Source organism: Podospora pseudopauciseta, assembly GCF_035222475.1.
Source record: "Podospora pseudopauciseta strain CBS 411.78 chromosome 7 map unlocalized CBS411.78m_7, whole genome shotgun sequence".
In the NCBI taxonomy this organism is placed as follows: domain Eukaryota; kingdom Fungi; phylum Ascomycota; class Sordariomycetes; order Sordariales; family Podosporaceae; genus Podospora; species Podospora pseudopauciseta.
Genome location: NW_026946667.1, coordinates 1287131 through 1308056, shown reverse-complemented (window position 1 = coordinate 1308056; position 20926 = coordinate 1287131). Strand labels below are relative to the sequence as shown.

The 20926-nt window shown below is 53.8% G+C and overlaps 9 protein-coding genes and 1 non-coding gene across 10 annotated transcripts; 4 read left to right on the top strand and 6 right to left on the bottom strand.

The window, feature by feature from the left end:
* Window positions 1-197: 197 nt before the first annotated feature.
* QC763_0106030 (uncharacterized protein) lies at window positions 198-564 on the top strand (the record flags this gene model as incomplete). The annotated part of the gene is made up of 2 exons (XM_062906457.1): window positions 198-290; window positions 364-564. Exons 1-2 carry the CDS (start codon window positions 201-203, stop codon window positions 562-564), a joined length of 291 nt encoding a protein of 96 aa, XP_062761696.1. The 5' UTR covers window positions 198-200.
* QC763_0106020 (uncharacterized protein) lies at window positions 318-1109 on the bottom strand (the record flags this gene model as incomplete). The annotated part of the gene is made up of 1 exon (XM_062906456.1): window positions 318-1109. One exon carries the CDS (start codon window positions 1107-1109, stop codon window positions 318-320), a length of 792 nt encoding a protein of 263 aa, XP_062761695.1.
* A 1001-nt stretch (window positions 1110-2110) lies between these two features.
* QC763_707140 (uncharacterized protein) lies at window positions 2111-5226 on the top strand (the record flags this gene model as incomplete). The annotated part of the gene is made up of 2 exons (XM_062915703.1): window positions 2111-2261; window positions 2327-5226. 2 exons carry the CDS (start codon window positions 2111-2113, stop codon window positions 4948-4950), a joined length of 2775 nt encoding a protein of 924 aa, XP_062761694.1. The 3' UTR covers window positions 4951-5226.
* A 310-nt stretch (window positions 5227-5536) lies between these two features.
* QC763_707130 (uncharacterized protein) lies at window positions 5537-6346 on the top strand (the record flags this gene model as incomplete). Its single annotated transcript, XM_062915702.1, has 1 exon — window positions 5537-6346. The coding sequence occupies one exon, from the start codon at window positions 5537-5539 to the stop codon at window positions 6344-6346; it is 810 nt and encodes a 269-aa protein (XP_062761693.1).
* Window positions 6347-6537: 191 nt separating this feature from the next.
* Window positions 6538-8211, bottom strand: QC763_707120 (uncharacterized protein; the record flags this gene model as incomplete). Its single annotated transcript, XM_062915701.1, has 2 exons — window positions 6538-7626; window positions 7685-8211. 2 exons carry the CDS (start codon window positions 8209-8211, stop codon window positions 6984-6986), a joined length of 1170 nt encoding a protein of 389 aa, XP_062761692.1. The 3' UTR covers window positions 6538-6983.
* Window positions 8212-8433: 222 nt separating this feature from the next.
* On the bottom strand, window positions 8434-8983 carry QC763_0105980 (uncharacterized protein; the record flags this gene model as incomplete). The annotated part of the gene is made up of 2 exons (XM_062906455.1): window positions 8931-8983; window positions 8434-8616 (listed from the first exon to the last, which is right to left on the bottom strand). Exons 1-2 carry the CDS (start codon window positions 8949-8951, stop codon window positions 8434-8436), a joined length of 204 nt encoding a protein of 67 aa, XP_062761691.1. The 5' UTR covers window positions 8952-8983.
* A 3074-nt stretch (window positions 8984-12057) lies between these two features.
* Window positions 12058-12130, bottom strand: QC763_0105970. The gene has a single exon. It is a non-coding gene; the product is annotated as a tRNA-OTHER (tRNA).
* A 1107-nt stretch (window positions 12131-13237) lies between these two features.
* Window positions 13238-15673, bottom strand: QC763_707110 (uncharacterized protein; the record flags this gene model as incomplete). Its single annotated transcript, XM_062915700.1, has 5 exons — window positions 13238-14202; window positions 14258-14725; window positions 14951-15298; window positions 15363-15437; window positions 15497-15673. The coding sequence occupies 5 exons, from the start codon at window positions 15671-15673 to the stop codon at window positions 13903-13905; spliced, it is 1368 nt and encodes a 455-aa protein (XP_062761690.1). The 3' UTR covers window positions 13238-13902.
* A 70-nt stretch (window positions 15674-15743) lies between these two features.
* Window positions 15744-16993, bottom strand: QC763_0105950 (uncharacterized protein; the record flags this gene model as incomplete). The annotated part of the gene is made up of 2 exons (XM_062906454.1): window positions 15926-16993; window positions 15744-15782 (listed from the first exon to the last, which is right to left on the bottom strand). Exons 1-2 carry the CDS (start codon window positions 16307-16309, stop codon window positions 15744-15746), a joined length of 423 nt encoding a protein of 140 aa, XP_062761689.1. The 5' UTR covers window positions 16310-16993.
* An 835-nt stretch (window positions 16994-17828) lies between these two features.
* Window positions 17829-20695, top strand: QC763_707100 (uncharacterized protein). Its single transcript, XM_062915699.1, has 3 exons — window positions 17829-18563; window positions 18821-19489; window positions 19543-20695. The coding sequence occupies exons 1-3, from the start codon at window positions 18504-18506 to the stop codon at window positions 20575-20577; spliced, it is 1764 nt and encodes a 587-aa protein (XP_062761688.1). The 5' UTR covers window positions 17829-18503; the 3' UTR covers window positions 20578-20695.
* Window positions 20696-20926: the final 231 nt, after the last annotated feature.

The window sequence follows — 20926 nt, the reverse complement described above, 5'->3', positions numbered from 1 at the left end:
TGCGTCCAATCAAAGTAGGCGGTGGTGAGGCCTTTGGCGAGTGATATGGGATATAGTGATTGATGATTCGAATACGTGATTATCTTTCACCCGCACGCGCAACTGGAGGGTCAAGATCCAGCTCGTGGCCAAGGAGCGGAGAATAAAAAAGGAAAGTGCAACTGGAACAGCGCTCTTTCCGGCTTATCCGCTTGCGTGTAATGAGCAGGCAGGTACGGCTTGGACGGGCAGCCGCGTGGGCCGATATGTCTGTCCATAATTCAAGAGAGGAAGGAATGATGGACTTTCTGGTCTGATTTCGTCACACTCACTTATTATTAAGTGACATTTTCGCCGCTTGGTCTTGTTCTCACAAAATACCAGGTATCCATCATCCGGTCCTCATCAGTCCCAGTGCGCTGCAAGATGGTGGCATACACTCTCCAGCCCATCGACTCCATCGTCTCCAACAGCCGCAAGACCATCAGCCGCATCTTGACAGAGGCTTCACCTCTAGACCGCCATGGCCGGCCTTTCAACTTGAACTCGAACGAATCATGGCTCCAGTCACCCTTCTCAAAGTAGTCCAGGCTCTCCAGCATCTTCTTGAGACTCATGATGACGACACCCAGGTGATCATGATCAGCCTCGGTCCCTGGACATCCGTCGTTCTTTGCGTCATATACGATCCGAATCTTGTCATAGAAAGCCGTCGCCAACCCAAGCCACTCAACTGGCTGTGCGGGTACAACAGCTGAGGGTAGTGAGGTTCGTCGGAATATCAAAGTGTCCTTTGCGGTATATCGTCGGCTGCATATCGCCGAGGTGACAAGTTCCCAGGAGTCGTTGTAAAGTAGGGCGAGAAGATCCCGTAGCAGCCGTATCCCTCCAACCGCATCTTGACTACCAAAGTATCCCCACGGCTTCCCTTTCAACTTGAATTCGAATGCCTCACCACATGGCCCATTAGATTGAATGCCAGGTTGCCAGACCGAGACAATCACGGATTCCATATTTGACTTGATCTCGTCTGGGAAACCCAACAAGCGGATGGTGTCCGTTTTGTGGAAAGAAAGGGTGGCGTACTTGGAAGAGCCAGGCATGTTGTTTTCAAGGGTATTATCTGCCATTTCTGAGATGTTGTGTCCAGCAGGTCTTTGGAGAGGTGAAGACTACAACTCCCGTCGAAGAGCCCACGATGCCCATATATCTCAGCCAACAAGATGCCCCTCGGAAATCCAAAGCAAAGCCTCCTCACCTCGGTGACCATTCCATGGCAGCTCTGCGGCAACGCTGCGATTGTTATTGACGGGGCGGGCAGACCAAAGATTGGCCGTCGGCAGCCACAACTTGGAGACGCATGTCGGAATCGTATTTCGTATCAATTGGTGCCAAGATTTTGCTGAGTTAACCACCATCAGGTCAGTGCCATGTCCACTCGGACAGGAGAATGGTGAGAGATGAACATCTGAAGTCAATTCATCTGAATTCAGGTGTTCATCTTATCTTATCTCATCCACCGTGCCACCCCATCAAGGTCAATTGACAGACGCGCCAAGAACCCCAGAAAATCGACGGCAGACCCACTAAACAAGGGGCGGGAAGGGGCTGGGAAGGTGGTCCAAGCTCGCTTCCGTAGCAACGCTCTGTTGAACGTGGGCGAAGCAGGCTGGACAGCTTCAGGGTCTTCAATGTTTCCCTCGAGATGGAGTCCTCCCGGCCATGACGATGTCCACCTTGGAAACTGAAGCTATTCCCTGTCGTCCTGCGCTCTTTTGACGTCCAGCCACCCGGTTTTCCAGCTGAGCCGACGAGCAGCTCCACGCCCGAAACCAAGTCACACAGCTGGCACAAGGGCAGCTTGGAAATACAAATCGGAAGCCAACCAGTTGCCCCGCCATCCCAGCCTCCTCCAAGTCCACCGCCAGATTTTGGGTATCGGAAGCTGGAACTCGTCACCACGTCCATGGTCCGGTTACCGCGACACATTCCAGCGGCATACCCACTCTCTTTTGTGTTTTCGCGCATTTTTTCCATCTCAAATCTCGATTGTTCCATTCATTCCTCTGAATTACCCATAGCGGGCACTTCGTGGTTTGTTTGAGCGAAAAGGTCGCCGCGCACCGCCGCCATGGCGCCGGCAGACTCCCTCTCCCCGCCGGGGTCGAGTTCCTACTCGTCCGACACCCTGAGCGTGGGCGATGGGACATGGGACTTTACAAAGAATACATTCCTATTGCCCAATCTCCAAGGGCTGAACTTTGAGACAATGCGGTACAATGGTATGTGACCATACAGTTGGGAACCCACCGTGCTGGATACTAACGGACGGTTTGATAACGTCTAGGCATGGGCAACCGCTTCTCAAGTGTTACCGAATACCACAGTCTCATACTGGGGCATGGCGTCTTGGCCGCCATTACCTTCCTCTTCATTATTCCTATCGCAGTGTTGCTGGCGAGATATTACACGGCACGACCAGGCAGTGCTATCCGCTTCCATGCCTACCTACAGATACTGGCTGTCGCCTTGAGCACCGTTGTGTTCGCGCTAGGATTCTTCGCGGTTGGACCGCCACGAAACCTTACGAACCCTCACCATGGCATTGGCGTCGCCATTTACGTACTCATTCTCGTCCAGGCTCTCGGTGGCCGCTTGGTCAAGAAGCTCTCTGGGAGGAGGTCGTTCAGGGTACATCTCCATCGCTGGTTCGGACGGTCTATCGTTCTTCTCGGCATTGTCCAGGTGCCCCTCGGTCTCACGCTCTACGGCTCCCCGAAGTACACCTTTATTCTGTTCGCTATCTGGATGGCATTCTTGCTGTTCTTGTTCTTCTTTTTGGACTTTAAGGACTATGGAAGACGGGAATGGGTCATGGGTGGAGGCGGTGGTGGCACCACTTTGTCTGGGGTGGCGAGCAGCAGGGTGACTTCGGATCGCAAATCTAGCGGAGGTATGGGTTGGCTGGGTCCGTTGGCTGCTGGAGCTGGTGCCATTGCACTTTTGCGAGGCCGCAAGGACAAGAAGGATCGGGACGCGGAAAGAGCTTTGAGTCGCAGCCCGAGCCCGAGCACGCGGACTGGAACCACACGACCTGTTACCACAGTTCTCTCTTCTCGCCGATCCGACAGCTATTACAATGAGAAACCGGTTGACCGACGTCGCGCAAGTGGAGGTGGCTTCATGAATAAGATTCTGGGCGCAGGCGCGGGTGTCGGTGCTGGTATGCTCATGTCCAAGATGTTTGGTAAAGGCAAAGACAATCGGCGCGACGACTATTCTGCTGTGTCCACCGAAACCCCAAGCCGGACCCGAAGCGGCCGCAGACCTCCTCCCCTGAGCGAGTTCACCCAGAGCGAATACACTGATTATACAGGCTACACCGGTTACACCGAGTCGACTGTGCCCCCGCGGAGACCTAGCCAACGTGATGGACGCCGATCGCCTATCCTTCCTGCTCCCAACCCAGTTGCGGCTGCGGCTGCCTTGAGTGCTGCCGATGAACGACGAGGAGGCCCTATCACGCCCCCGAGACGCTCGCGCACTGGCACATCGAAAAGGGACAGCACCGTGGTTACTTCGGATTATTCTTCGTATGTCAGCCCCTCGAGAAGAGCTTCGGAAAGACGACCGAGCACTGGCGGGGGCGGCGCAGGCAAGGGTTTCTTGGCTGGCATTGGTTTGGGATGGCTAGCGAATAGGATGAGCGGCAACAAGAGCAAGCAAGATGACAGAGAGAAGGAACGGTTAAGGGCCGAGGATGAAAGACGCCGGGAAGAGGAAGATGATAGGCGCTCAGGTCGTCGAGGGTCAAGGTATACGGGTGACGGCTACTCTAGTCCAGCTACGCCAAGGAGGGAGCAGTCGAGGAGACGTCTACACAGAAACCGCCCACCCCCATCAGCTGTCACGTATACCGAGACCGCCACCTCGATGCTTTCCGATGAGTCTTCGATTGAACCTCGGGGCACCACGCCATACGATCCAGCACCACCTGGCTCTCGACTCCCGCCGCCGTCTAGTGTTGGCACGAGTGTCGCACCGTCTCCAGCTCCCCCTGTGGCAACTGGTCCACCACCTCAAGGGTATCCAGGACCGCCGCCTGCTTATCCGGTAGCGACGGCCGGTGGACCCCCAGCGGCTGGTCCGCCTTTCCCAACAAGTGATTCTTCCGGGCCTTCCCATCCAAATTCGAGAAACAACCTCGGCGACCCCATCGCCATGCCACCGATGCCCTCTGACCCTCAGGGATTCCTCCGCCAGGAATCAGACAGCGACGCTTTTAGCTCTCCCAACAGAGGTGGCCGTCGCCGCAGTCGAATCCGAGACCCCCAAGCAGCAGCAGCTGCCGCCGCGGCCACAGCTAGTGCCTTGGCTGCGCAGGAGGACGAGGATCGCCGACGACGGGGGGACCCAGTTGCCAGCGTCAGGATAGGCGTCCGCGACGACCCCGACAGAAACATCACCCTCCGCATGTTGACCGAGGAAGAAGCTCGGCGGGAGCAGCAGCGACGCCGGCGCCAGGACTCGGTCAGCAGTTCTTCTGGGACGGAGACACCGACTAACAGGCGGTATCGACGTGAACCCAGCAGCACAAGAAGGGCTGAATCGGCGGCTGAGCAGAGGGTAGAGAGCAGAGAGAGGGATGACTCTGTGCCACCGTTGTCGACGCCATATGGTGCGGGAAGGAGACCGGGAGGGCCTCCGGGAGGAAAGGATTCGGCTTATTATTCTGGACCTCCTCCGCCGGCGGGTGTTGCACCGCTTCAGGGACAGCCTGGGCCGTCGGGCGGGCCGCCGACGAATACAGCTACTGTGACGATGAGTTCCCTTGCTAGTCCGGGGGGTAGTCAGGCGACGTTTACTAGTGGGGATATCGCCGCTATCGACCGGAGGAGGAGGAGGAGGATGGAAAGGCGGGCGCAGGGGGATACGAGTACGAGGGGGGGGACGTCGGTGGATGATTATTGATATTTTGGGGGCATGGCGTTTGGGTTTGGGAGAAAGTGTTTTGTGTTTTGGGGGGGGGATATGAGGGATGATTTGGGGGACATGTCAGAGAAATGTTTGGTTTGGACTGTAAATAACATTTCGGTTTGATGGACTGGTAGAGATGATGGGTTTATTTTGTCAAAGTATATGATGAATGTTAGGGAGGGATTGGGTTTTTTTGTTTATAATGAGAATTTGAGAGAGGGGTCGATACCTTCTTAGTAGAACATAATGTCACTGCTCTTGGAACTGGTCACCTTTGAGTTGTCATGTTGGACGAAGGACGGAGAAAGGGGCTAAAAAAGGGGCGGGCTTGACCAAGTGCTGCAGGGTCTTGAAGCCAAGCGCGGCTGCGTAGGGGAAGCTTTTTAGTGGGTGCCCCGCGTTTTTGGGCGGGGCCAAGGTAAATGCTTGTCTTGCGGTTTGCGACTGCGCGACACGACGCGATTTTCTTGTTCGGCTTACACTTGAATTCTAACGATATCAACATCCACCACGACCACGATTTCCGACCCCATTTATCAGCATGTTCACTATTTCCCATTGAGATACTAGTCACTATAAAATGTCTGAACCACCACCACCCCAACCCAACCAGCAACCCGACCAACAACAAGAAGACGTCGAGATGCTCCCCACTCCAGAAGCACAACCACAACCACCCTCCCAATCCCAACCAGAACAACCCCAATCCCAAACTGATCAACAACCCCCCCATTCGGACCCAACCTCGGACCCAATCCCCTCGGACCAGCTACCCCCCTCATCCGAGCCCGTGATCCCCGGCCCCCGCGCGCAGCGGTTAAAACAACTATTCCAACAAACAACAACCCACACCCTCGACAAACTTTCCCCGTCCAACTTCCGGGAATGTTTCCCAACCATTGCAGAAAAAGCGCCAGGGACCCTAGATAATGTCCACAGGCAGATGATCGACCGGCTGTCCACCCTCTGGAACAGGGAGTTTGAGCGGATCCTCGAGTCGAGACAGGTGATTCAGAAACTGAATGAGCTAGAGGGGTTGATAGCTGAGGCTCAGGCGGGGAGGAGGCGGGATGGTGGTGGGGGGGGAAGGCCGGTGCCGCCTCATACGCTTGGTGCTGAGGTTGTGCTTAAGGCTCACCTAAGGGGTTATCTGAGGGAGCAGGAAACAAGGTTGGGGGAGAGGTTACAGGAGGTGAGGGGGGAGAATGGAAGACTATTTGAGGAGGTATTGGCTCAGAGGAGGGAGATGGAGCGGTTGGTCAAGGGGGTGGAAAATATGGTGGGGGATGTGAGGGGGGCGAGTGAGGTTTTGGGGGGGGTGCTGGCTGGTGAGTTGGAGGAGGAGACGAGGAGGGTGGATGGGGAGTTGGCAAGGGTTGGGGGCGGTTGAAATAGGGGGATGATGATGTATAGGTTGGGAAGAAGGGGCTTTGTTTGCCATGTATGGATATATATACCTCCGCTGCCATGACAGGACAAGAACGACAGAGGGGGCGTTTGGGCGTAATTGAATTAGTCAGACAGGGGCTGTGTTCGGTTTTCTCTAGCAATGAAATCAAGCACACTGAAAGTATGGTGGAGGGCACAACCAAAACTGAGCAACATGCCACCGTAAAAGTTCATGTGGTTGGGCCAGGCGGTATTAAACAACACATGCCAACACAAAAGTCTCGCTACCGGAACCGGTCAATTATGCTCTTAAATATGTGGTATCTGTTGCGCGTGGGTATATATACATCCAACCAAAAAAAGCAAAACGCATTTTCCTCCTCTCTTCCCCCCAGCAATAAAATCACACGCATGGTATAATGCTCGCCCGACTCGAGACACATCCCTCCCTCCTTCCCGTTCCAGATGCCCCATTTGCTGCAAACGCAAAGATTGTGTCCCAAGTATGCTCCCGATAATTCGAAACCCGCAACTCCGCGCCCAGATATATAGATAGATAATAAAAAGAAAATAACAGTCAAGTGTGAGTATAATGCAAAACAAACATAGAAGGAAATAGTTGCGTTGTGACAACAGGCTTATATCCTCCTGTTCTCGGCCATGATGACCTGCCATGGGCCCATGACGTCGATTTCGCCGTAGGCCGGGGGCAGCACCCGAACCATCTTGCCGCTGTCCCAGTCAACCCACCACCGCTTGCCTCGTGAGACAATGTAATTGCTCTTCCGTGGTGACTTGAACAATAGTACTGCGTAGCACAGACGGGCGTAGAGCTGGTCGTGGGCGATGGTCCAGCCGTGTTCTGGCAGCCATTTTCCAGTTTCCGGGTCGACGTTCTCGTTCGCGTATGATGATATTGATAACCTCGCCATTATTGGGTATTCAGCCGGCCGTGGCCCACGTCCGCCGCCACCTCTGTGATCTGGTGGTTCACCGCCCTCTCCCTCCCCTTCGCTGTCGTCTTCGTCGCTCTCGTCTGGTCTTCTATGATCGGGTTGCCTGCCAAGATGGTCCTGGGGTGGCGGTCGTTGTCCGCGCAAGAACCGTATCCTCTGAATCCGTGGTATGCTGTAGTCCCTGGGGAAATCGCGCTCATCGATGGGTGCAGCCACGTTGAAGGCAGCATAAAACCTGTCGAGCCATGTGACAAATGTGCTCAACTCGAAACACGACAATAAAAACTGGTCCGTTTCCACTCGTAGCCGAATGACGTAGCGCTTCCTGTTCCTCATGTCAGCTGTCATCCCATCTCATGGCGAAGCAACAGGGTTGAACCCACTTCTTATAATCCGCCGCGATCCCCGCATCCGCATAGAGCAAACTGTAGCTCCGCTCCAACGCATGCTTCTTCACCCATGGCGGATTATCAGGCGCAATGTTAGGTGCGTCCGGCTTTGACGACCACCATCCACGCTCCTTCTTGACCGAGTAGACGTTGAGTGCCGTTCCCCGAAGCTCGACATAAACCATCCTCCAGTCTCGATACTCGGCCCGCTTGATCGTGTCCTCCATCTCCATCTTGCGCATAAACACGCCCTCGATATCCAACTCGGATGAGTACTGGGGCAGCCTCTCTTCCTGGTCCTCGACAGCAGCCATCGCCATCGCCCTCCTCTCGGCCGCCACAGCAGCCTGCATGGCTGTCTCATAGCTCGGCGGGTTCTTTGGCCGCGACGTCATGACTTCCCGGTAGAACATATCCTCCTCCATGGACATGCGGCGCGGGCGCCCCATCCCCCCTGATGGGGGCGCGTCGCTCGCGTCGCCGCTGTGCTGGGAGAAGGCATCGCCAGGCCTTTGCTCCATGGGACACGTGACACTTTCTGTGATACTGATCACGCAAGTGGTGACGCCCTCCTTTTTGTGAGATAGCTCGAGTCGTCCCCCACTGGCATCGTGTGCACCCCGAACCCCTGTACACCTCCCCTGAGGTGAGTAAAACTCCCTTAAAAGCGGCCCAGCACGATGGCGACGTTTGCGTGGTCTCCCTGCTACGAGTCGGGCTGCTTTAGTCGGCGCGCCCGGTTGCTACGCTGAGCCCCCGGGCGAGAGTTTGAGGCCGGTGATGAACTTGAAATCCAGCGACGCACACTTGCTGGCGGGTTTACCATGCACCGAGTCTGACTTTGAGAGGGATCGGATTGGTGGAGAGACCGCCAAGGCAGGAAAGCTTAGCATATGGGAAGCACCCAAGCCGAGGTGCAAGGGAACCTGTTCTGTGTGTGATGATATAATGGGTGGGCGTAGTGTTAGTCTGCTGCAGAAGATCGGACACTGTACATGAGTGATGATGATGCTTGAGTGAGTACTCGAATGTATGTAGTAGAGTAAAAAGAGTGAGCGAAAGAATGGTAAAAAAAGACAGGCGGCGCTATGAATAGGCAATAGGCAATAGGGAATGCAAGGTACTGGCAGGCAGGAGGGCAAAAGAAGTAAAGGGCAACGGGCAAAATGATGACGGGAAGCGGAAGATGTGCCCAATATGACTCCTTGGCACAACCGCTGGAGGGGCTGAGAAAACCCACCCGGCTCGCTCGCTTGGGCATCCTCCATCCACAATATCGATGGAACCTCCCTCCCTCCCCACCACGAACCAGATGCTGGGTCTCTCTCTCTTTTGCTGATGGCAGTTTTTTAACAGATGGGAGATGCAGCGCCGAGCCCGTCTCTTTTTTACCCGACTGGGTCGCTGAGATGGCGATGGCTGCAAGTTGTCTCTGGACTTCATTTGGATCTTTCCCGTTGAGCATGGTCCGATTATTACCCCACCCCCAACCTACCGCAAGGTGCCTTCTTCTTCTTCTGAAGATGCCCTGTCGACCGATGGGCGCACCGGGGGTTTCGTTGCCAATCACCACGCGAGACAGGGATGTTCGCAGCCATTCCGCGCAGCTAGGCTAGGCTGTTCCGGGTAGGTGGTTGAGGGGAAACGCCATGCCACCCCGGGGGCGCCAGATGCCGGGGATCGTCGAGAATTGGCTTGAGTACGGAGTACAGTCGTTGAATAATAACATAATAACTACATAAACTACGCCGCACGCTTCATGATACCCAATCGCCCAATGCGTCCTTTTTGCCCATCGCTCTCCCCGACCCAAACCAAGCACACAACACCCCCGTGCCGCACTCATGCTCTCCCAGCTAGAGTTTTGCCTTCTAGAAGGCAGGTCAATCGACAGGGTGCGGGACGAAATGGCCTTGATGAGTGAGCGAGCTGAACTTGGCAGGTCGCAAGCTGAAGGCAACTTCCGGCACCGACAGGCCCTCTAAGCCATCTCATCACCCTCTGCCGATCAATCTATCACCATCTCGATAGAGCACTCCGGGGCTGGCCTTCCGTGTGTGTGCGATACCGACTCCCCTCTCGGCACCGGCAGTCTGCAGTTGTTTTTAAAAGAGAATGACAAGCAGTCAAGCAGTCAAGCAGTCAAGCAGTCAAGCAGTTGCGGGGACCCGCCCGAGTGGGCCTTCTCTGGGCCCCATTCATTGCATTCAATTTTCTTCATCCAAGTGTGTGCGGTGTTCCTTTTGGGAAGGTGGGAGTAGAAAAACACAACCATGATTCGGCTCGTCGGGGGATTGGACCGGTCCTTGAGACTCCTCTTTCTTTCTCTCCCCCTCGGTGCCTCGCTCCCTGCTGGCTCCCTCGTTTCTTTTTCTTTTTTTGGGAATTCATTAGCTGCTTGCAAGTCCCGAAGCATTGGCGATAGTATCGCTCCGCCAGTCTGGGTCCAGCCTGGAGACCTTTGCACCAGACAGGAAGGCGGATCTCACTTTTGCATGATTTGCAAATCTGGACTCTCAATCCTCATTTTCTTCAGAAGGATATTGGCGGCTTACTTCCATATACGAGGCTGGAGAAGGCTCCTCTTGTGGATCGTATTACGTATGTTTGTTGACCCTATCCGTTAGGTTACAAACGACAACGGAGCAGAGAGCACGGCATAAAACATGCTTGTATAAAATAGCACCAACTCTCACCGCGTGGTGTAACACTCCGGCTCAGTGTCAGGTCAGGGGTTACATAGCAGCGACACGTAGTTAGTCAGCGGAGATGCTTGCTGTTTCGAGCCTCGACAGGAAAAACACACATCCCTTATTCTGTTTCGAGTCACACCTTGATGGGCACTCACCTACCGGATACAGCTGTAGTTTTGCGTCGAGTTGTACGAACCATGGTTTGGCCGCGCGGCTGTCTGGGGCTGAATGTCACAGGCCGAAATACCAGCATGTCGAGGCGATCAGCACCAGATCAGGAGAGTCCTTCAAGGTTGGCCGTCAAGGTTCATCTAAGCTCCAGACATCTAGAACCACGAGGTTGACCTATCTATGTATGTCCAACAGACAAACAACAAGACGGAGCAAAGATAACACCGCGCACCCAGATATCTTACACCTCCCTCTCCCATCCGAGTCTCGACAAACTAAGCCTTTCCCGACAAGCTCTTCCGACAACAGGCCCGACCATGTGTGCCCAAACGTTTTGGCCGCACGCCCACATCCCGCCCTCTCGCAGGAACTAGCCCAACCAGCCCCTACCCCACAGCCTCGGAAACATCACGGGCGAGACTAGCAACTGGTCAGTGCTACTTACGCCATCGTCGGTTTGCTCTCCAAAGTGCCGGTCTTCCATGTGGGATGGGTATGGGTTTGGCTTGTTTCCGGGGGCGTTATCGGATCCTGACCCACCACAACCACCCTATCACCGTCATGTGCTGCGGGATATAGGACTATTGGGGTTCAAGCAGGGCATCAGTGGCTTGCTTTCTCTGGCAGATGTACTCTCCCTTAGCCTCTGCCGAGGTAGCCGTAGGAAAGGTGAGAGGTTTATCGACGTGAAGTGACTCAGCTACACCGATTCGAAATACAGACACACAGACCGACATGGCAGCTGTCATATGAGAAGCTATCAACCATACCCGCAGAATCTTTTGTGGAAATATAACCATTAGCATATCAAGACCTAGACTACTCAAACAAGCCTTCCTACATGAACTGAACCAGGCCTGAATCTGTGAACAGAGAAGTACCTAGCACATATCTCTCAACCAAACACAGCAGAGATATGGTTCTGATACATGACACAGCTGGTTATCAGTGTCATACATGCCTCTTTAGGATCTGACGTGCTTCACATCGCTATTACCTCTTGGAACTTTGACATGTCGTGCCCTCAAGGCCGTTTCTGAATGAGAGCGATGCTCCAATGATCATCAGCCTCCAGTCAGCTGGGAACTGATCATGTCTCTTTATCACCCCAACAGAAAACAGATGAAGTTTGCCGAGCAATACATTTCGGAAGCCCCTATTTCCACTTGGCTTATCACGCCGGAACCCTCGAAAAATGCTCTTTCACCACGCTTAGCCATCTCGCCACGCGCTCGCCCATAAAATCCATTTCATACATCCTCCTCAATATCAAACGCCCTCTTCTGATTCGAAGCACTTATCAACCCCCGCCATCCGCCCAAAAAACCGTCCTCTCATCACACAAACAGGGAGGCGTTTTAACCTTTCCGAACACACCCTTTTTCAACACTAGTTCGACGTCCACCAGCTGTCAAACAAAGCCACATCCACAATCCAAAGCCTTCAGCTCCAACCCAACCCCAACCCAGTATACAATCCCGTGTCCCAAGATTAGCATTCCGTGGGCGCGGTAGTACAGCGGTTAGTGAATTTCCGAGTTTGAACGAAGGCCCAGGTTCGACTCCTGGCCCGTCCATAAACAGCGTTTGTTTCTTTCCAGCGTTTGCTTTTTTTCTTTTTTTGCCCCAACATTATCATCATCATCACCAGTCTATGTCTCCAACAGCATTGATTGCCTCCTCCTCTATCGTGAAGCAGAACACGTCCAAGACAAGAAGACCCGACGGAATATATAGGCTTCAACAGTGAACTTCACAAAAAGACGACGAATACAACACACGCTAAATCCCAACACCAAGGAACGACCATCTCGGTGTTTTGACAACATCCCTTGACAACTCCCACCTGCCTACCTGCCTGGATGTTCTCGAAAACCCAAACCCCCTCCCCCAAAAAAGAAAAAAAAAAAGAAAAAAAAGAAGGAAAGAAGCAGTTGAAGAAGTCAGGATGAGCTGTTTTACCATAGTTGCACCGGCTGAGAAAGCTCAACATAACAATCAACAGACCTGAAAAACGAGATCGAAAAGCCAGACGAGTGGCTAGCTCTATTAGATGTCTAGATAGTCAAGATGACACAGCTTATATCTCTACGTCCATTTATCTAGCCGTCTGGCTATTCACACCCTCCCTACAGAAGAGCAAAGGTAAGTTAACCAATATCATATTGTGGACCATGCCTCGAAGGATAATCACTAAGCTACCTTATTAAAGATACTTAAAAGGCGTATTGATTTGCTTTTGAGGCATGGTTTATATTACAACCTAAACACCAACTAAAGTACCCCGACTTTAAATCACCAAAAGCAGAATCCAAGATGTAAGTCCTTGGCTCTTGTAGTGGTGGTGCCCCACCTCTCTTCATGCACACTCAAATAAAGCTTCCTTACATCCAACATCTTGCCCAACACCATATCTCTCCTTCCCCAGACAAATCACAAGACAGTCATATCAAGTTGAGACAGAATCTTTGCAAATAATATCTCGCTTTTAACAATACACATCTCTTTAAACCTCCCTTAATCTAAGGTACTAACTATTCCCTATCCCATACCGTACGGTCCCCTTCAATCCACAAGCAAGCTAAAACGATACTGTCTCAACACGCTTCGTCCCCCTTCCTCTTCCTTTTGCCTTTCTCTCCCCCAAACGTAATTACTCGTACAAGGCCCACCCCGCCCTCGATTGGGAAGAATGTTGTAATGGTGATGTGTAGAGGTTGTCTCCATCTCCTTTTCAGGCATACTCCTTCTGGGCCCCATTGCCTTCATTTTCCGTACCATGTCGTACCATACCGTACACCAGGTCAACATTTCATGCCGTGCCTTTTTCCTTTTTCCACACCAACCTTTCCCACCCGCATTCATCCAGCCAGTCCGCCCCGCCAGTGAGGTGTACAATGCTACCGTTTTCCGTTTCCCCCAACGCTGTAACGATGTCGCAAAACCATGACAACCTTTTGATATGTGTGTGATGTGTGTGCAAGGGGCGTGTTTGGGGAAAAGAGTGACCTGTGCAAGTCAAATGCGCGGCCCAACTAGCAACGAGAACAAGAATAACAGCAGCAGAAAAACACACACAACTCCACAACACTGCACCACCAGATTGCCATCAAGAGAAAAAAAAACCATGAATCTTGACCATTTTGCCCTTTCCTAACTAATCAAACCCCGTGACTCCATGACGCACCAAGAAGAATGCCCGCCCTCCCCTCAACTCCGTCGTATGGCGTGTGAAGATGGATGCTAGGCTTGTTGACACTAGCAGCTCACCTTGGAACCTTTTCAAGATCATGGACAATAAATGTGTCTTTGATCAACTTGTGAACTCACGCTAAGCAGCGATCGCCGTCTAGGCGTTGGCCTGGGAAGCGCCGCGTCCGCGAGGGGCACCGCCGCGACCACCACGGCCCTGTCCAGTGAAGCCACCACGGCCGCCGCCTTGGCTGCCGCTGCGCTGAGACTCGTACCCGCCGCGGCTACCACGGCCACCGGTGGCACCACCACGAGCGGGGTAGCCGGCACCGCCATAAGCGTTCGACTTGGGACGACGGGGCTCAACGACGATGTTCTCGCCGTTCACGGTGTGGGGGTTGGCAGCGGCGGCAGCATTGTAACCGGCCGGGGTCTTGAACTCGACGAAGGCACAGTTCTGTACAGCTGGGTTAGTCTGGTTCATTGACGTTCATCTAAAAGATATCGCTTACCTTGGTACGGTTGATGTCGAAGTACACGACCTCACCGAAAGCCTCCAGGGTGGCCTTGAGATCGGCCTCCTTCACCTTATCAGTAACAAATTTGATATAGGCAAGGGTTCCCTCCTTCTCGGTCTGAGTAGCGGCAGCGGCAGGCTGAGCGCGGCTCTGACGCTTGGTCTCAGCGGTCTGCCACTCGCTACCCTGATCCTTGGGGGCGGCAGGGGCGGCCTCTGTGGACTGAGGAGCGGTAGTAGGGGCCTGAGCAGGAACAGGAGCACGCGCCTGAGCAGCAGCAGGAGGAGTCGCAACCTTGGGAATGACAGGCTTGGGAGCCGCGGCAGCAGCAGAAGCAGCCAGGCGACTAGCCCAGGTCATGGGCTTGGGGGGCTGCTGGGGCTTGGGGGGCTCCGCAGGCGCGGGAGCGGCAACAGGAGCAGCGGTGGCAGGAGCCGCGGGGGTCGGCGCGGGATCCTTAGGCTCCTCGGGCTTCGCAGCCGCCTCCTCGGCAACTTCCTCGACGACCTTCTCGGGGGTGGGCTGGGTCTCAGTCTTCTCCTCAACAACTGGTTCTTGGGTCTCGACAACAGGCTCGGGAGCAGGAGCCTCGGCGGGAGCGGGAGCGGGGGCTTCCTCAGCAGCCTCCTCAAGCTTCTGAGAGATAGCGGCGGTGTCCAACTCAGCTGGCTCCTTCTCCTCAGCGACAGGCTCCTCGACAGGAACCTCAGGCTCGGCGGCGGGCTCGGCCTCGGCCTCGACGGCTGGGGCAGCCTCGGTGGCAGCAGGGGCCTCTACTGGAGCCTCAGCGGCGGCCTCAGTCTCCTCAACTGGCTCATCGACGATATATCTCAGGATGTCGTTGAGGACAAAGTAACCCGAGGGCTGCTTGGCAAGGACGAAGGACTGGACGAACTTGCGGGGCTCGGCACCCTTGCTGGAGATCTCACCAATGACCTGGATGAGGATGTTCTCGGCAGACCCTTGGGAGTCGACATTGGAGATGCGGACCTTGGAATCCTCAAAATCCAACTGCTTGATGCGCTCTTGGATGTTCTTGGCAGACAGTTAGCTTCGAGAGGCTCAACACCTAAACACAAACCCAATTGGAAAGTCTTACAGGTCTGTTGACGCAGACAGTGGTGACCTCAGCCTCGGCACCGGCGACGAACTGAGACTTCTTGCCGTAGAAAAGCTACAATTGACCGTTAGCCCACCAAGCCACTGCACCGCCAGAAATATCCGCAGACTCACGTGAAGCTTGTTGGGGTTCTTGCTCAGGGTTGTGTAGTATTGCTCAACAAAGTACCAGCCGATCTCATCCTTGGGGAGGTCGCTCTGCGAGTTCTCGATCTGGGGAGTCGACTCTGTGGTGGTTGGACCGGTAGCAGCGTATTGCTCGTGGTGATTAGCATTACCGTTTGTCGACATGATTGCTGTTGTATTTTTGTGTGTGATGATTAAAGAAAACAGAAGTGATGACGACGAGGGAGATGGAAAATCACGGCGCGGGCGTGGGGTAGAGTCGGACGAGACTAGGCTTTGTGTGGCGCCGGAGAGAAGTGAGGATATCTCTGGAAATGGTGAGGTCAGCGGAAAGTGGAGAAAAAAAAGACGCATCGAGGGGCAGAGAGGGGCATCTTGGATGGAAGAGAGCAAGATCGGAGGATGGAGCACACGCACTCTTTTTTTGAAGTCGGCCTCGAGATCAGAGCTGGGTTGGCAACGGAGCTGGGCTTCGGTTGCGTTTGCAGAAAGTGCACCAGGGCGCGGGATCGGGATCGGAGAGGGGAAGGGCTTGTAGAGAAAGAAGAGAAGAAGCTCGCAGAGATGGAGGGGGAGATGGCAAAGACGGATTGGGTCGATGGCTAGAGTCGACGGGATGGTCGATGATTTAGTGGAAGATGGTTTGAATTCTCGAGGTGGAGCTTCTCCAGAGTGGAAAGGATGATCTGGTGTTGCTGAGAGCGGCTGCGGCAGTCGCGAAACTTTGGGAATCAGGTCGATGGATTCTTGAACACACGCAGAAAATTGATTTGCGCAAGGTCGGGCCGCCTGCCCCCACATTGTGTGGCCGCGGAACTTGCCTTTCAGGTTGCTTCACCACCACACTTCCATAATAAACTTCAGCCATCGGTAGCCAACTCGCCACCAATTGTGTTTTTAATTTCTGTCCTCAGTACTGGTGATATTGAGATTTGATGCTTATCTATAGAGGATTCTGCAGCGTCATCTGATCTGATTTGAGCTCGGAAGGGAAGCTTTGCTTGAGAAGAACAGTGATGAGAGTTTGACTACCTACCACCAGGTAGCCCTTTGCTAAAGATTAGCAGTATAATTTAATCTTACAGCAAGGTGCTTCTCTCCATCTCGCAAGGGCAAGGTACTACGCCACTGACATACACATGTGATTACCTTCGGCAAGATAGCTATAGGGCATGCTGAAGATTGCCTTGAAACTGTGCGTACCTGCTGGCGATCAAAGCTCTCAACACTCTGTCTGCATGAGGCAACGCAGAGTTCCCCGCAAGAAGCAGCTGCAGTCAAGAGAGCTGAGAACTTTGTCAGTATGCAAGTTCAATGCTGATCAAGACGGAATGGCGGGTCCGGAAGACGGGGCCCTTGACTCGGGCCGGAGCTCTGGCTCCTGTACCCCGCCCGATGCTTGGCAGATGGCCGGCCCGGAGTCCGGGGTTTTGTTTTCGGGGAGGGGCAGATACCGGCACTAGCCGACCCCCAGTGGGCCATAATGTCGGTCATGGATGGATGCTCAGAGTTGCAATCTCACACCAACTTATTTAAAAAAAAAAAAAAAAGACAAAATCTACTGGAAAAGGAGCATGGCAACCTAGCATAAAGACCAGATACGCGAGGAATCGTCGGTTTATAGATCTAATGGTTTAGTCATGCCACAACTGACTTTGTCTGATTTCGATCCTTACCCTGATGCTGATAGAGATCCGCCGCAGATCATATTCAATGCGTGGCTTGTTGGTGAACCAGGGAGCCAGGGTCGGAAACTGATGTCCAGCAGCAAGCCATCGCCGTCGTTTGAAGAAACCGATCCTCGATCAAACGACTAGGTGAGTTCGAATCTCGCGGCGGGGCACTGCTACTACATCATCCGGATCTATTGAACCCAAGCCCACCGTGAGACACGATAGCCTCCAGCCAAACATCACCGTTGCATCGTAATGATCGTTCTGGCGACAGCAAGGCGCAAAATCTGGCCAAATTTTTCTGTGGACACCTGTGCCGTGTCAAGTCAGCAAGTTACAGCAGGTAAACAAGCACATGCTGTCAGAAACCCCAATACTCCAAGATACCAAGGCTGCGTCACAGGTGTCACCCCGCATCTTGCTGGCGTTAGTGCCGCCGGATGGCAGCTGCCGGGCCTGTGCACGGCGCAGCGCATTGACAATCGGCGCATCGGCCGGTTTAATTGACCCCCGGCAGAGCAGCGGGTGTTCCGGATACCTGCGCCAGAGTTGCAGTCGTGGCTAGCGACAAGTCACAGCTACTCGGATAGGAATGGCGGGGAACCTGGCGGAAGCACGCGAGATCCCAACGGCGCTATAGTTTCCACGATGCCCACTGAAATGCTGGCAGCTTCCCACCTCACTTGCTTCAGCTTCGAATCGCCGGAGCTTTTAGAGCTGTGGGTAATTGGCCGTTATTTCCGGGGCCCATCAGCCATCTGCCATCTGCTTCAATTTCACCACCGAGCCCCCTACGTTCTCTCTTATTTTTTTGATATCATATCACATCACAAGCGGGTGCCGATCGCGGATCATCTCTCGTTGGCCTTTTTTTATGCCAAGCTGTCCTTGTGTTCACGTCTCTCAGGGTACAAGAGACCGAGGCTCCCGTTTCTCAGGAACAAGTCCCAAGCCCTCAGCTCACTTCTGGCCCTTGAGCAACTAACTCCCCATTATTTATTACTAATCACCCTATATCATACCGTACTCTGCCGTCTTCTTGCCACCAGCAGTGATGCCGTATCACGCTGCTGCATAGCATAGCATGCGCACGCCGTTGCGAAGCGAATGCGACCTGCCTGATGGAAGCTCCCGAAGAGTGACCGCCATTTGTCCGCCATCTCCCCCCTATCGACGAAGTGGTTTCCCTGCTCGGTTAACTACCGGCGAGTCCCCGCCAATATCTGGAGTAACGCAGCAAAACTGAGCGCGAGGGCGGGGATGCGGGCGGCGAGTTGAATACCCATTCTGGCCTTTTTTTTACGAGAACACCGAAATCAACCATGGTTTACTGTGGAAAGGCATCACAGGGCTGCCAGAACTGTCGAACGAGACGCATCAAGGTGAGTTTTTACGTATTAAGCCCCATGCCCTGACATCAGACTACATGTGCCAGACACTACCAGGCAGGGCCCGGCCCAATCCGCAGCCGCCCATGTGGCCCAGAGCTTCGGGTCGTGTTCCCGCTATAGATACCTGCCTGCGGGCTCCCCTGGTGGTCTGTCATCTGTCAGATCTGTGTCGTGTCAAAGGATCGAAGATCAGTGTACCGGTGGAAGGGTTCTGGATCTTGTGCTGACGGACATGTGGTGCCTCGCAGTGCGACAAAGTCCGCCCTCAGTGTGCGCAATGCATCCGGGTGGGTAAGCCGTGTCCCGGGTACCGAGACCAGCTCTCGTTGATGTTCCGGGATGAGAGCAGCAAAGTCATAAAAAGAGCACACCAGCAGTGGGGTGTGCCGGATACATCCGAACAGGGAGAAGGATCAGGATCTTCGCCAACGCCATCAACATCTTCATCTTCCTCGGCCACCTCGCCAACGTCGACATCAACAGCATCTCCAATTAGTATACGACGTCGGCTGGCAGCCTCCCAATCACCACAATCGGCATCATCGGCGATCACCTTCAAACGAGAAGCCCCCGAACTGGGGTACAGAGTGCCCACGGAGATATCCATCAATGCCGTCGACAGGGCTATTCAGTTTTACATTGAGCATTATGTGATTGGACTTCCAGATGAGCCAAAGGTCGGGCAGGAGCTTCAAGGAAGGCCATGGGTCCACTCAGCAGTAACGCGAGAAATCATGGCAGCCGTTGGGCTGGCCAGCTTGTCCAACATCAACGGCGACAAGAAACTGAGTACGTTATCGAAACAACACTATGGACGTGCGTTGCACAATATTTCGTCCTCCATCATGGCCAGGCATGTTCCGGAGCTTGACCTCGATGTCATCCTCCGAGCTGTAGTCATGATGGCCATGTACGAGGTGAGTACCGTACCTCAGTTTTGAATGCTGGTTTCTGCTAACGCCGAATCAAGGTTGTTCGCGGAAGAGACGAGAAGCCAGCCCCTGGAGCGCGAACTCATATCATGGGCGGTGCTGCCATTCTAACAAGCTTTTTGCCCTTTCATCAATCGCAATCTGAAGGTCTCCGCGGGCTCCTCCAGCTGTGCTTTTCCATGATAGCGTCGACCCAGGGCGCCTTCCAGTACACGTCACCAGAACCAAACAACATGATCCCCTCCCGACCAGAGCCACAAACCGGCGAAGGAGGCCTACCCCCACCATTCCAACAATGGCTTTCTATGGGCGCCAACATGGCCACGCCAAAGGAGATACCATCGACCGAACTTATCCTCCCTGTGGTAGAGTTCGTCAAGCTATCAGGCTATGTACGAAGCCAACACTTTATCGACGGACAGCAAGCCACCACCGACATGATCGGCACAGCTCTTGCTCTAGACGCGCAGTTTGGCGCCTGGGAGGATCGCCAGGACGGACCATGGACCGTCATCGAAGAGCAAGTCAGCGACAACTTCTTCCCACCAGATGCGGTCTTTGAGGGCCGTTATCACATCTACACCGACATGTACTTTGCCCGGATATGGAATCACTACCGCTGGGCGAGAATTATGCTCAGCCAGCTCCTCATCGAAAGCGTCCAGCGCTTCCCGAGCAGCAGCTCGTCTCTTATATCCGACAAGAAAATACAGCAAATACAAGACTGCCTTGTCCGTCTTGTGAGGGACACACTCATCTCCATCCCAACACACTACCGGCATCCAAACCTCCAACCTGAACACCTCGAACACTTTGACAAAACGCAAGGCGGCGCAGTGATTGGTATTGCAGGAATACCGACGTTATTATTCGAGATCAAAGTCGCGGGAGTGGCGCCGGGGATACCGAGGCATTACCGAACGTGGGCGATGGGGATACTGGAGACGATATGGGCCAAGATGGGGATGTACCAGTCGAAGGTGTTGTCGGGTATGCTGGCCATGACTATTGAGCCGGAGGGGTCACCAGAAAGGGGGTCACCTGTTTGGATCAAGGAGGAGGGATATCCATGAGAACTGGGTTGTATATGAGGTCACCAAAGTGTGTTTATACTCTGCTTAAAAGAGTACCACTGCCTCGGAGTTGAATTTTTCAGGATATCTGAAAATGAAATCAAAAATATTCCCTTCATTACCTGAAATCCAAAGACCTTGGCCGTGACCGTGATGTGTGATGAGTAAAAGCAAACCACAGGCTCATCATCTCCTGCCCACCTCTAGCACTCAAGCATGGACCACCCATCCCTGCTCGCTCCTTCCCTATGCTGATGTCTGCACCTTCCCAGAACAGAACGACGGTTTCTATCAGGTCAACCACCCACCTTCCAACAGCAGCTCGAGCATCTTGGTTAGGGTGCCACTG